Source organism: Hylaeus anthracinus, unplaced genomic scaffold, assembly GCF_026225885.1.
Source record: "Hylaeus anthracinus isolate JK02 unplaced genomic scaffold, UHH_iyHylAnth1.0_haploid 11978, whole genome shotgun sequence".
NCBI classification, from domain to species: domain Eukaryota; kingdom Metazoa; phylum Arthropoda; class Insecta; order Hymenoptera; family Colletidae; genus Hylaeus; species Hylaeus anthracinus.
Window position 1 is genome coordinate 2249553 of NW_026534326.1, and position 13713 is coordinate 2263265.

At 39.0% G+C, this 13713-nt stretch overlaps 1 protein-coding gene across 3 annotated transcripts in view; it reads right to left on the reverse strand.

The window, feature by feature from the left end:
• Nucleotides 1–1380: 1380 nt before the first annotated feature.
• The window catches only part of LOC128896947 (glycerol-3-phosphate dehydrogenase, mitochondrial), a 16487-nt gene continuing 4154 nt past the window's right edge, over nucleotides 1381–13713 (reverse strand). Inside the window, exons 1-12 of one of the 3 annotated variants that reach the window (XM_054160551.1) lie at nucleotides 11847–11916; nucleotides 10824–10953; nucleotides 8372–8522; nucleotides 8068–8290; nucleotides 7832–7995; nucleotides 7626–7738; nucleotides 7340–7533; nucleotides 5136–5524; nucleotides 4718–4968; nucleotides 4305–4652; nucleotides 3941–4042; nucleotides 1381–2495 (exon numbers count right to left, since the gene is read on the reverse strand). In XM_054160551.1, coding sequence (XP_054016526.1) covers nucleotides 2361–2495; nucleotides 3941–4042; nucleotides 4305–4652; nucleotides 4718–4968; nucleotides 5136–5524; nucleotides 7340–7533; nucleotides 7626–7738; nucleotides 7832–7995; nucleotides 8068–8290; nucleotides 8372–8522; nucleotides 10824–10910 — 2157 coding nt within the window. In that variant the 5' untranslated portion in view covers nucleotides 10911–10953; nucleotides 11847–11916 and the 3' untranslated portion in view covers nucleotides 1381–2360. Of the gene's footprint in view, nucleotides 2496–3940; nucleotides 4043–4094; nucleotides 4194–4304; nucleotides 4653–4717; nucleotides 4969–5135; nucleotides 5525–7339; nucleotides 7534–7625; nucleotides 7739–7831; nucleotides 7996–8067; nucleotides 8291–8371; nucleotides 8523–10823; nucleotides 10954–11846; nucleotides 11917–13713 lie in introns of those variants that run through there. The other 2 variants (XM_054160552.1, XM_054160550.1) reach the window with 2 other exon arrangements.

Consider the following 13713-nt stretch of genomic DNA (forward strand, 5'->3'; position numbering starts at 1 on the left):
AATCAGTGCCTACCGCGCCCTCTGCTTTTCGCCAGCCCAACTGCGTGGTCCTGACACGGTTGATAACCGTTAGCATAATCGTCTTCGGAGACCTGTTAGCTTGCACGAATTTGATAATTCCAGTTATATAAAAAGATGAATAGGCAGACGTTTAATCCATCACTCACAGTAGCTTTCTTATATCAACCTTCTTTCCTTATTATGAAGAATCAATTTGCTTAGATTCATAAGTATGGATGGGTGATATCTTGGATTTTCCTTGTACGGAGAGGATTAGATTCGTTAAGAGATGAATAGAGAAATATTTGGTCCAACAAACTCACAGTAGCTTTCTCACATGAACGTTCTTTCCTCATTTTCAGTCACCAACAATCAGGAGTTTCGTACAAATTATGAATGGATGGGTGATATCTTGGATTTTTCTTATATGGAGAGGATAAGATTCTGAAAGAGATGAATATAGTAATGTTTAGTCCAACAAACTCACAGTAGCTTTCTTATATCAACCTTCTTTCCTTATTATGAAGGATTAATCTGCTTAGATTCATAAGTATGGATGGGTGATATCTTGGATTTTCCTTGTACGGAGAAGATTAGATTCGTTAAGAGATGAATAGAGAAATATTTGGTCCAACAAACTCACAGTAGCTTTCTCACATGAACGTTCTTTCCTCATTTTCAGTCACCAACAATCAGAAGTTTCGTACAAATTATGAATGGATAGGTGATATCTTGGATTTTTCTTATATGGAGAGGATAAGATTCTGAAAGAGATGAATATAGTAATGTTTAGTCCAACAAACTCACAGTAGCTTTCTCACATGTACGTTCTAGTTTCGTACAAATTACGAATGGATGGGTGATATCTTGAATATTCCTTGCACACGAGAGGATAAGAGGATAATATTGTTAGAATTCATTAACAGGTTAACTTCGTTTGACTTTTTCAGCAGTTGACGAATCCATGCCTTCCCTGAAAAGAGACGAAAACAAAGAAGTCTATAATTAAACAACAAATTAAAATATTTGCTGATTATCTAGGAAAGCAAATCTTAGAATTACAACCTTAACCCGAGCTTTACAAAAAACAATTCACTAATAAATGTAACAATTGCAAATGGTGGCAGCGATATTTCCAAAAATTAATAACTCAAGCTACATTCGCTAACAAAAATTCGATTCTCTGATTCCCAAATTTCAAACAAGAATTCCTTTAAAATTGTTACTTCCACTAAACAAATCGAATGTTTAACATTAACGTGCACTAAAATTTAGTAAATATTCTACAATTTCCTATTAAAATCATTCTTGAAATTCTTTCAGTCGTTTCACGATTAAATTAAAAAAGTAGTACAATCACATCGGGTAAAATACGTTCGATAGTTCAATACGACTTTTTATTAAGTCAATGATAATGACTAATGATGGTAAAATAAATTAATCTCTAAGATAGATCGTGTACGTCGTGACTGCGTGACATTAGCGGCAATAAATTAAATAAGTATAATAATTACTTAAATAACGGGGGAGGGAAACCTATGCAGAGACTGGTTCTAATATACAATAGTAATTAATATAATTTATAAATAAAACTGTCTCATCGAGTCCTAGAGACCGATTCGACCTGTGTATTTGTTGTTCTATGCGAAAACGCAGTTATCACGCAAAAAAAAAAAGAAATAGAGACGAAACCATCATCAAACTGCCCTGTGCTCCGTTTTTTTCTCTAATTGTGACGTTCCTAACGTATGTGACGATTGAGATACTCGCATCCTATACATGAAAAGTTTACAATGTGAGAACAAATGTGTAATTCGACATGAGTTTTATCGACCGGTGTACGTCCGTCGTTGATGCATCCTGATCCTGTTGCGTTTCGCGATAAAGCGTATGTACACACACGGCGCGTCTATTTTCGTGTAACTAAAACGCTGTATACAAGATATTTACATTAAAATTAAAATTCGTGTGATTTCATCCTCGAAGCCAGAGATGGGCGTTTCAATTCGAACGGAACCAACGCGTAGCAGTTTATTTATAATTAAAGTTTCATTCAGCGATCGAGATATCTAATATTAATCCAACGAGAAACGGGATAGGTCATTGTTTGTTCGTTATACGAAGGTTTCTGTCCCGAATTTCGCCCATCGCCGATTTAAATCAAGTAGATGCAACGAGATAGTCGTTGTAGAAAGTACGAAATACAGGGATTCGCGGCGATCCTGCTTTAGAGGAGGCTACATTCCGATTTCAGAGTGAACGAGGATTCTATGATAGTTCGTCGTGGCGGTTGTCGATGCGTCGAGTCTCGTAAGAACCGCACGAGGATTGGTACGATGCCGCAGAACGTGGATTTTTTTTTACAGCCCGCCGCCGGACCTCTCCACGCTGATCTGTTTCTTCAATACTTCTTTCTCGTGCTGCGCCTCCTCCATCTCCGCCATCCTGGCGAAACGCGAGTACGCCACGTGTCCAGACTTTATGGCAGACATCATCTGAGGAAAAGAAACGTTCCACGTTTATATTGTTGGTACAGGAGACAGTGGAAGGGAACTGTGTCAGAAACTCTCACGCAACAACAAGTTTGATCTGGCACAAGAGCAGCATTACACTAGAATACGTTGCAAGAAAAGAAGAAAGCGGAAAGGTTCAAGATATAGTTGTCATGGGTGTATTATCGCAAAATGATAAATTCTGTATTAGATGGTTACCTTGCTACTATAGTCGTAAAATATATTACCTAACAACAAACGACACCGTTCGTGCAAATAAAAACAAGGAATGTTAAAGTACTCGTTACAGTATGTCTACGTTGGAGCAAATACAGAAATGTAGTATAGTGTTAAAAGTCAATTCTCTCTCAACAGGTCTTTCGATATGACTCTACGTAGTAGATTCTACCAATATGTAAATGTATATACATGTAGGTATGCTTTAGCAGATGGTAAATGAAAAATTTGTATCTCAATTACAGACTTGGTTCGTCGATTTTTCATTTGAAGTACATGGGACATACTTTTTGAATTTTTAATAAATATAATTGCAAGATGGAAAGAAAAGATTGAAAATCGATTTTATGGAAAATCTGTATATAACATTCTTGCAAGTAATTTAATTCTCTAGAGAAAGGCTCCCTTGTATCATTTTCGAGAAACTAATATTTTATGAGTTATTCGCGAAAAACAAATTCTTGAAAATTTCAGAGAGGTTACGAAACACAAATCATTGAATATCTCCAAAAAGATCGATTTTACGAAGAATCTGTATACAACATTTTTTGTAGAGAATGTAATTCTCAAGAGAAAAGCTCTGTTGTGTAATCTCCAAGAAACCAATATTTAACGAGTTACTTCCGAAAAACTTCCTACATGATTCTTGCACCAGTTTTAATTAAAAATTTTACGTCACGTCATATAATTCGAGAAGTATCGGCAATACAAACTTGACTTGCGATACTTTCTCGTAGATAATTCTGTGCTCTACGAAACCGTGTATTTCGTTTGTTTTTAACAAATTTTCTAGTCGATGAATAATACTCTAGAATAATATTTCGCTGAGTAGAGTCTGTAACGGAGATAAAAATCTTTATGGAACACTATAATTTCTTGTGTAAAATGACACACCCTAAATGCATATACGTAGGACTCTGTACGAAAAATAAGGCACGGATATTCGAAGCCACGATCCTCGGATCCGCAGTCGACCGCTTTACCTACACGACCCCGTACCCTACGTTTCGTGTTCTCGTTTGCTCCTTATCGTCGTGTATCGGAGTCGCGTATGCTACATATACATGTATAGATTTGTAGAACACGTTAGAATCGACTCTGTGTAGTATTAAAAACAGACCACTGAGTGTTATGTGATGTAATAATGCAACAAAGGAGATCTGAAAGCAGCAAATTATACGGCAAATCCGTGCGTGCGAGCAGTCACAGACCTGAAGGTACTCGTCCAATTCGACTTGACCGTTCATATTAGTGTCGATTTCGCGCAGTATTTCGTGAAGCTCTTCGCCAGGTACTTCCTTGTCACCGAATAGCTGCGAACGTTAAAAAAGAGGGTCGGTTTAATACGATTGATTGATAATTTACCTGGAGATAATCTTGTAGTTCCATTTGCCCATTGTAAGTGAGATCAATTTCATTGAGCAATACGTGTATCTCGTCTTCCGACAGTTTTATGCCAAGTACCTGGACATCGATAATTATAATACGCAACCGAGAAAAAAAAAAAGGTCAACGAAAACTTATAAAATATAAAACTTATAAAATGTAGTTGAAACTAAGACTCGTTTCGCGAACCTTGAGTCCTCTCCTGATGTCGTTCACGGACACGTAGCCTTTGTTGTCCTTGTCGATGATACCGAACCGCTTGATGTACAGCTGGATTTCTTCCTTGGTGAGATTGATGGGGATCTTGTCGCGAGAGGCGCGATTCACCATCTGGCCCATCTCGTTCGCGAGGAAATCGCTGGCTTGCTTGTGCTGCTTGTTCTTCTCGTCGTTCGTCCAGTGCAGTTCCTCCGCCATGATATCTATGATACCTGGCAGAGCCTCCTGCGCTGCTTGGACGTTCAGGAACGCTAGTCTCAAGCGTCGCGCGATCATGTCGATCGCTGTTCGCGCGTACTCGCGGCAACCGTATCGAATCTGGAATTAATTCTGAATTAGTTCAGAGAAGATTGATGATTATATATAAAAGAGCGAACGCTTACTTCGGCGTCTATGTACGGGAATTCAGGGTGGATCTTTTGACCAATGATTGGCCATCGCTTGCCAGTGAGGGATGCCATCTTGGCTACAGCAAATGCTCGGTCCCCGTAGCTCTTGGCTAGGTGCTGCGCTACCTCGCACTCTAATCCAAAATCTTGCACTAATCTGATGTACATCGTCGGGCTCCATCCGTGAGCTCCTTCCAACAGGAACCCGTTGGTCTGGCAGGATCTCGCTGGCTTCAGGTTGCAAGCTTAACCAGACGAATCAATAACACGTTCTTAAAGATATCTCGACTTACAATAAAGATTACTTAAAGATAACTTAAAGATAACTTAAAGATAACTTAAAGATACTGTAACAATGCATTCTGTGGAACGAGGAGGAGTTTGTGAACTCGAGAAACTTAGTACAAGGCACCTTTGATAGCAGTGTCAATCGTTTCTTCAGCCATAGCCCTGTAGGTCGTCCATTTCCCACCGGCTATCGTGATGAGTTTCGTGGGACTGACGTGGACGATGTGATTTCTCGCGAGAGACTGGGTGTTGGGTTTGTTCGGGTCGGAGACGAGGGGCCTGATGCCGCTCCAGGCGGACAGGACGTCACCTCGGCGAACTTCGACGTCCGGGTTCAGGTAGTTCTTCACTTCGCGGAGGATAAACATTATCTCGTCCTCCGTGGGTCGGGGATTGTGCGTCACCTCGCAAGGTAAGTCGGTCGTGCCAGCGATCGTTTGCTTCTGCCAGGGTAAAAAGAAGATCACTCGGCCGTCGCTCGTCGCTGGATCCAGAAGGCCCATCTGGTCCGGACTGGAATAATATTTATTCGATTAACAGAGATGTTTGTCTTATCTTAAACAAATCTATCTTAACTCGTTGCAATTTCCAGAACAATTGTAAACGTACGTTAGACTGTACGTTAAACTGTACATAGTAATGTACAGAGTGTTCACAGATTTACTAGGTACGTAGGACAAAAAAGGAATGAAAGAGGACAAATTTATACTGTCCTTTATATGCAATGTAACCAGGTGTATAGATACCTCGTATTTGTACTGTTTCCTGAGAAATGAAGGTGACCTTCAGTTTCTTAAATAAAATGGCATATTTTGTATACAAGAATATAATAGAGTATTAAATTCTAAATAAAATAGTGTCGACCTTCATTAGCCCTAAAACTAATATATAACGAGTGATTTCACTTTGTTACTTGAACATTTTCTTAATGTACTATCAAGATGAAGATTCGAACAAATGCACTAAAAATTCTACGAATTCTATGAATTCTTCATAAAGAATGACATCATTCCTATCACCTAATAGTGCATCAGAAGCTCCATGGCTGTAAACGTCCCTGTCCTGCTGGAATCTGTGATAAGGTTGAATCTCCATCTTGATATTACGTCAAGAAAATTTTCAAGTAATAAAATGAAATTACTCGTTACCCATTAGGTTTAGGGCTAACGAAGGTCAACACTATTTTATTTAGAATTCGATACTCTATTATATTTTTGTGTAAAAGATGTACCATTCCATTTAAAAAACTGAAGGTCACCTTCATTTCACAGAGAATAGTACAAATACGAAAGATCTATATACCTGGTTACGTTGCACATAAAAAACAGTATGCATTGCACATAATAAACAGTAAATCTGTGAACACCCTGTATGAACGTATTTTTTTAAAATAGAAGCAGTGTTCGTGAAGAAAGAATGGGTGGAATTTTCAAAAATTTGTAGCTATCTTAATAACGAATGCTTTGAATCGAAACTTTATTTCCTCGTGCATCTCATAAAACCCTATAGAAAATGTACAGAAAGTTTTTCTCTAAAGTGGAAACACAATTTAAAAAAAATAAGAATATGACTGTTTTAACAATTCGCAAAAAGGGTACACTATCGATTCTAATAGAAATCTAAAATCGTTTACAAAAATTATCTTTCATTTCTTCGATCAAAATGAAGCATATTTCGTCAAATAATGTACAATCGCGCAAGTTTTATTGTTCACGAGAAAAAAAATTCCCAAAGAAAAGAGAAAAAAATTATTGTCAAATATATCTTTTCGTGAAACGACTACCTTTCGAGATATTGAATTTTTTTTCTCACAGATACACTCAGTGTAGGAAATATTCGTACAATTTAAAATAAAACTGATAAGAATAAAAATAAGAGGTTAACGTTACAAGTAATAGACTTTAATTTAAGCAAAATCTACCCTAAAAATATGTAGGAATGTTAATTATTTCTTTTCCTAAAATTTATTAATAAAATAAATACACGAGGTTTTATTTTGAATTGATTCTTGTACGAATACTTATTACTAGACTGCGGGTCTGCAAAATAAAATCTTTGTAAACGTACCCACAAAAACTGAACCCAAATAGGGATTTATTTTACTCTGCAAGTATTATAATATGAACTTTACCTTCAGTATTTTTTATAATACTGGCTGCTGTGCCCATTTTATATGTTCTTGCACGTTCAGATTTTCTATAAATCTGAAAATCTAAGTTCTAGTCCCATTGAGATATCAATAAATTCTCTGCTCATGTTTACTAATATTCTAGCAACGATTATCACAGAACAAACAATTTCTTCAGCTGTATCATTAAGATCATTCACCTGTAGTAGCCTGGAAGTACGATGTGTACGCCAGAGGAAGGGCAACAAATCTCTTTGACCATATGGTCGTCCATTTTTCTAATGTGATCCGTGAAGGGTCCCGTCGCGTTGATAATCGCTTTAGCTTTAACGTCCCACTCCTCCCCAGTGAGTTCGTCTCTCACACGCGCGCCGGTAAGCACTCGGTTACCATCCTTGGTGCATTAAGAGTTTTATTCTGATAAGAGATTCCGCTCTAGCGTACTTTTTATCTCTACGAGTAGCAAGACAATATCAATGCAAGTACCTTGTCGAGACCTTTCAAGAGATTAACGACTGTCACGTGATTTACGACTGTTGCACCGTGTCGCGAGGCAGTCAGAGCGACTGCCAAATTCATCCTGGCATCGTCTTGTTGACCTATTACACGAGAAGAACGCGCCGTTACGAATGTACTCGATACACTTAAACGAAGGGAATTTTCATAACAGACGAGACGGGTCCAAGACGTACCATCGTAGTAAACAATAGCTCCTGTGAGTTTGTCTCCTTTAAGCATAGGGAACAACTCCAAAGCGTCGGATTTGCTGAGGAAGTAGGACGACTTCACTGTTTTGCTACCAGCTACCAGGTCGTACATCTTTATACCGAACCAGTAATAAGGTATTTGCCACCACCTGTTAAAGATACGCCAATTTCAATCAATTATACAATCGCTTTAAGTATTGACAACTGCGTTATCAACGTACGTGTACACGGGTAACATGATAGGCAGAGGATGAGCCAAGTGAGGCGCGCTTTGCAACATCGAAGCCCTTTCGTGCAGCGCTTCCTTCACCATTTTATATTGCTCGACGTCCACTTGCATTATGGCCTTTTGTAAATAACGCACCCCTCCGTGAATCAGTTTCGTACTTCTAGAAGACGTGCCGGACGCGAAGTCGTCCCCCTCGATTAAAGCAGTTTTCAGACCTACGAATAAAGATTCAAGTAGGATTTTCAAATATTCTGTGCCGAGTTGTTCTACTTTTTCATTTGCAAGTAGCTAAGTACCTCGCGTGCAGGCGTCCAACGCACATCCAGCCCCTGTCGCACCGCCACCGACAATAAGGACATCGTATTCATCTTGAGTCTTCAACGTCTTCACTTGGTCCTCCCTCGTCGGCAAGGGCCTCTTCTTTTGAACGGACTTGTCCGCGTAAACCTGCAAAAATGGATGCTGTGGTAACTTTTCTGCCATTGGAAGATTTATTAAGCCTTGTAAGTGTAAATAAAAAGACATTCAGAAATGTTTATATTCGTTAAATCAATTTAAAAAATATATAAGTTTATAGAGGTTGATTAAAGAAAACTTTTTTGTGTTTACAAGTTATTCATAGGACCTTCAGTTTTGAAAATAAAAATTGAAAAGTTAGGAGTTTGTTGGAAAAATTAAATTTCAGAAAAGAGGTCTGCGTTAGGTCTGGGCTAGGTCTGTTCATCTTTGTTAAATCAATTTGAAAAAAATATAAGCTTATAGAGGATGTTTAAACGGAACTTTTTTATATTTACAAGTTATTAACAGAACCTTTAGTTTTGAAAATAAAAATTGAAAAGTTAAGAGTTTGTTGTTGAACAAAAATTGAATTTCAGGAAAAAGGTTTCCGAGGTTTTCAATTTTTATCTGTGGAACTAAACGTCCTATGAATAAACTGTAAATATAAAAAAGTTTCGTCTCATCATTCCCTCTAAGCTGGTATTTTTTTTAAATTCACACCTCTATACACTGTTAGGATTCCCAGCAAAAGTTGTCCCGCAAAGAGTTAATTCATGCATCATTAAAGGATTTTTGTATTCTTGTAATTGCGAATAAAAAGAAATTCATTCTTCGAGAGCAACTTGAGTGACACAGAAGGGAGTCTCTGTGTTTTTATTACTGCAGATTGAGAACGGTTCGTTATCTGCAGCCGTGTATGGTCGCGTTGGACCCCAATACAATTATCACCGCAGACCACTTTGTATCAGCAACTCTAGTGTTGGATAATCAACCTTAGTCATTCGACAATGGAATCAATTGATCTCGTGACGCCCAGATAAACTGATTTTCAAAACTCGATTATACTTTCGTGGTATTCACGTGACTCTGGCCATTGCGTAATCGTTCAGTAGGTCTTTGTTATAAATAGATTGCCAATGTCAAATGTAAAAAGACTATATATATACGTATACAACTTTTTCCCTTGCTGATCTCATGAAACCCTAAAGAAAATATATAGAAAGTTTTTCTCTTCGTTATGTAATATTAATTACGCAGCACTAATGAAAGCGTGCCGCGTGAATGGTATAATTAATAAAAGTAAGTAACCGTGAAAGGATGCAGGCTTTCGAAGCACGTCTACGCCCCTAGGTTTCAGAATAATTGTATCGCGTTCGAAATAGTCTGGCCTGGGGCCTGGCACAGACCTTCTCACCAGTGAAATTTCGGTTACCACGCGACTGCTGGCTGAACGCGAAACACCGTGCAACCTTGACTGGCCGCATAGATTACGTTCAGTAATAGCTGCTCGTCTCGCGACTAACCAGTTATACTCGAATTCAAGGAAACCATTCAACCGATGGTATCATCTCTGCAAAGATTGACAAGATACTCATCCAGATACGGAATGTACAGTTTCGAGTACATTTGTAAAATTATTTACGTTGAAAAGAATTCAAAGATTTATCTCGATTGCAATATAAACATTCCGAATAAATGATACAGAACATTTATCCGAAGCTCTTATCCGATGTATCGTAGAATGTAGTTAACTAGTACAGTATTATTATACGTAATATAATAAAAATTAAAGCTTCCTCTCCCCCTGTACATGGGCACAAATTACGAATGTAGAATTAGAACGAATTAAAATTGTTATTCGTGTGGGTTTACTGCATGGTATCGTACGCTTTCCATCTTAATAATATTGTTCCTTACTATTAGTCCTTATCAATTGTTCAAACAGCATCAAACTGAATGTGTAAATAATCTCTTGGAACAATCTGGAATGTTTGAGGAGATAAGTTTTGCATGCAAGTCAATCGTTTGCTCTGGGTTTAGTCTTGTGCTTGAATGAGGCTCGATGCTAATTCGTACTTGGCATCACATTCGTAAATATATGTGCGCAAGTATTCATTTGTCAACAAGCTTGTATATCTCCACGAATAAACGAGTATTCAAATGAACCTATAGGTCTTAGATTTCAGGCTTTTGCTAATATTTCGTGCGATATTCGTAACTTCCGGGTTTGATACCAACTTTTTGCCAACATTTCGCAGACATAGCAGTCGGTATGATCGGGACTAGATAGTTCCGATACTCAAACTATGGGTTAATATACTCGGAGGGCTATACTAATTCGTGCTTGGTACCTGTTCGATAAATAAATTTATTAACAGGCTTGTATATTTCCTATACGTAAAGGAGCATTTAAATGCCTTAAGTAAACCCTTTAACGACTCGTCGTTCCAGTAACAGTAACGTACTTACTGTATTATCGGACAGCAAGAGATAAGAGGTGAGAGCACTAGCACCTATGGCACTGGCGCCACCCACCAGCAGCTTCAACGATGCCATTTTACGTCACTTAAGGCCGAGACGACAATCTTCCAAGAAAGATCTGGAATTATGATAAATGTTTATATATACATAATCAAGCATAACTAATTTCTGCCATGGAAAATATTAACCATTCAAAATCTCTCTTTCCATGGTTTCTTGTTTCCATGACCAATATTTATGGGAAAGCTTCATTTTAATCAACGGGGAAGCCTAATATTGCCTAATAGTTTCTAATTAGAGAGATATAATTTATAGGTTAGATTCTACCGCAGGTAGAAAGAGAAAGGATAAACACCGGGAAACTGTCCTTGTCTATCAGCGCATGCGCGCACGCACGCGCGGCTTTTGAACATCTTAAAGTTGACTTTTTATTTAATTAAATTCACCGAGTTTTCGATTAGTTTCTCGTAACATTTCATCGCTACTAGTGTCGTATAATATGTAAATTGTATAATTGTGTAGTATTATAGCTTTATAAATTCGTAATACACGAAGTTAATTGAACAGCCAAACGAATGTAACGCGCATGCGTCAATAGACAGAAACGGACGACGCACAGACGGTTTCTGTCTCTGTCTGTGTCTAAGCGCGCGATCTCGCGCGTCTTTTAAATAGCTTAACGTTAAATTCTCTTAATCGATTACTTTCTTATGATATTTCATTTCTTTTCTGTATTTTAAATATTTATTTATCTATGCTTCCGCCAGGGGTGGAACTGGAAGCATTGAAAACTGGGGGCTGAGAATAAATTGCAATGGTCGAATTAAAAAGATATCGAAATGTGACTAATAGAATTTCTTTATAAAGAATTTAACACGCAACACGACATGACTATAAAACAAATTAATTCCGAGCTTTCGAATACTACAACGAATAAATCATCCACGAAGTTAATTCGACATTTTACGAGCCCGGCGGTTACGTAAACAGAATAATTGCGGGAAATAATACCGATTAAGAGTCGACGAGATACGAGCTACCTGATCGAGCAAACAACGAAGATGTCACTCGTGAGAGATAACATAGAACTGGCCGATTAATCGTACGCCTGGTCTATTTAATGAATCACCGCGCGCGATATTTGGCAACGTGTCAACAGGTGCAGCGTGGTAAACGTTGGTCACGAGGAAACGTGGTCCAATATGGAAGAAAGAGGCATTGGGATAGTTCGTTGGCTTCGGGTTGACGCGAGAAACCGATCGTATTGGCAGAGATCCTGGAACGCCGGTTACTTCAACGACTTTCGTTTGTATGCTGACCGCACGTGACGGATCATTACTTCTCGTATACGTTCGCGTCATGTGTTATTAAGATGTGTCATACCAGAGGCGTGCGTACCCAATTTACGATAGCGATGACGTAACGCGTCACGCAGAGGCGTAACTTTGGCGGGCTCTAAGCCCCCCCCCTTCCACCGCCCCACTGCGCATGCGTCTCTCACGGAACAACACGCATGTAGGATGTCCCAAAAATGTTGTAACACTTTGAAAGAGGTGGTTCGGGGGGTGATTTAAAACAACTTTTTCCTTAGTGAAAATGTTGTGCGGAGTTTCGTTAAGGAGATATTAACGGAAAACACTGACCAATCAGAATGCGAAGCGGCCGCGCTCCCCGACCAATCAGAACGCGAATATGCCGGTGGTGCGGCCGCGGTAGCGTAGGCTACGCGCTAGGTGGTAGCGCTTCTCGACCAATCAGAGCGCGAGTTTCCCTATATACAATAAATACAGGGTGTCCCAAAAATATTAGAAGTCCTTGAAAAGGGTGATTCGGGAGGTGATTTGAAACAACTTTTTCCTTAGCGAAAATGTTGTGCGGGGTTTCGTTAAGGAAATATTAAGCGAAAACCCCGACCAATCAGAGCGCGAGAATGCCGGTTGAGCGTAGGCTACGCGCTGGGCGGCCGCGCTCATACGCTATCACGGGCGCTCTATCGGCATACTCGTGCTCTGATTGGTCGGGGAGCGCGGCCGCCTCGCATTCTGATTGGTCAGTGTTTTCCGTTAATATCTCCTCAACGAAACACCACACATTTTCGTTAAGGAAAAAGTTGTTAGAAATCACCTCCCGAACCACCTTCTTCAAGGACCTCCAACATTTTTGAAACACCTTGTATATGCATATATTTGAGAAAAATTGCATTTTCTAATATCGATATCAGTATCATTATAGTACACGGAGTGAAATATTTGTGGTTCGTTCGGGAATCATTGACGACCTCGTTGTGCAAACTATCCATTTTTGTGGTGGAAATGTCCCACTGTTAGAAAGAGAAGGGAGACCATTGCATTCTATCTGTCTCTGTCTATCGATGCATGCGCAGTATTCATTGGTTGTTAACTCTACACGTAATATCACGCATTCATACAATCTACGTAATGTGTAAGACTAGTAACGAGAGAATATTACGAGGAAATAATTGAGAGAGCGAGTTTAACGTTAAACTTAAGAATTAACGAAAGGTATTCGAAAGACGCGCGGACCTACGCGCACTGGTAAACAAGGACGGACAGTCCCCCGCGGTTTCTTTTCTCTTTCTAGCCGTGGCGCGGCCCCAGTGCCGTCTCAACGTCTGGAGCACCCCGGGGCCTAATTGTTGCTAATTTAATCTAATTAATTTCTGTAACGTACACCATACATTTGGATCGGCATAGGTCACTGAAATTCGCTTTCTAGACTATGCCGACGTTCTGTAAAATTCTCGGTGATGAAATTTCTTTTTTTCTTATTCTGTCGAAATTTGTCTAAAAACACCTCACGGAGGAATGTTAGGCTAGATCAATATATAATAATGCAGAAAATAAATTGTTGATAAGAG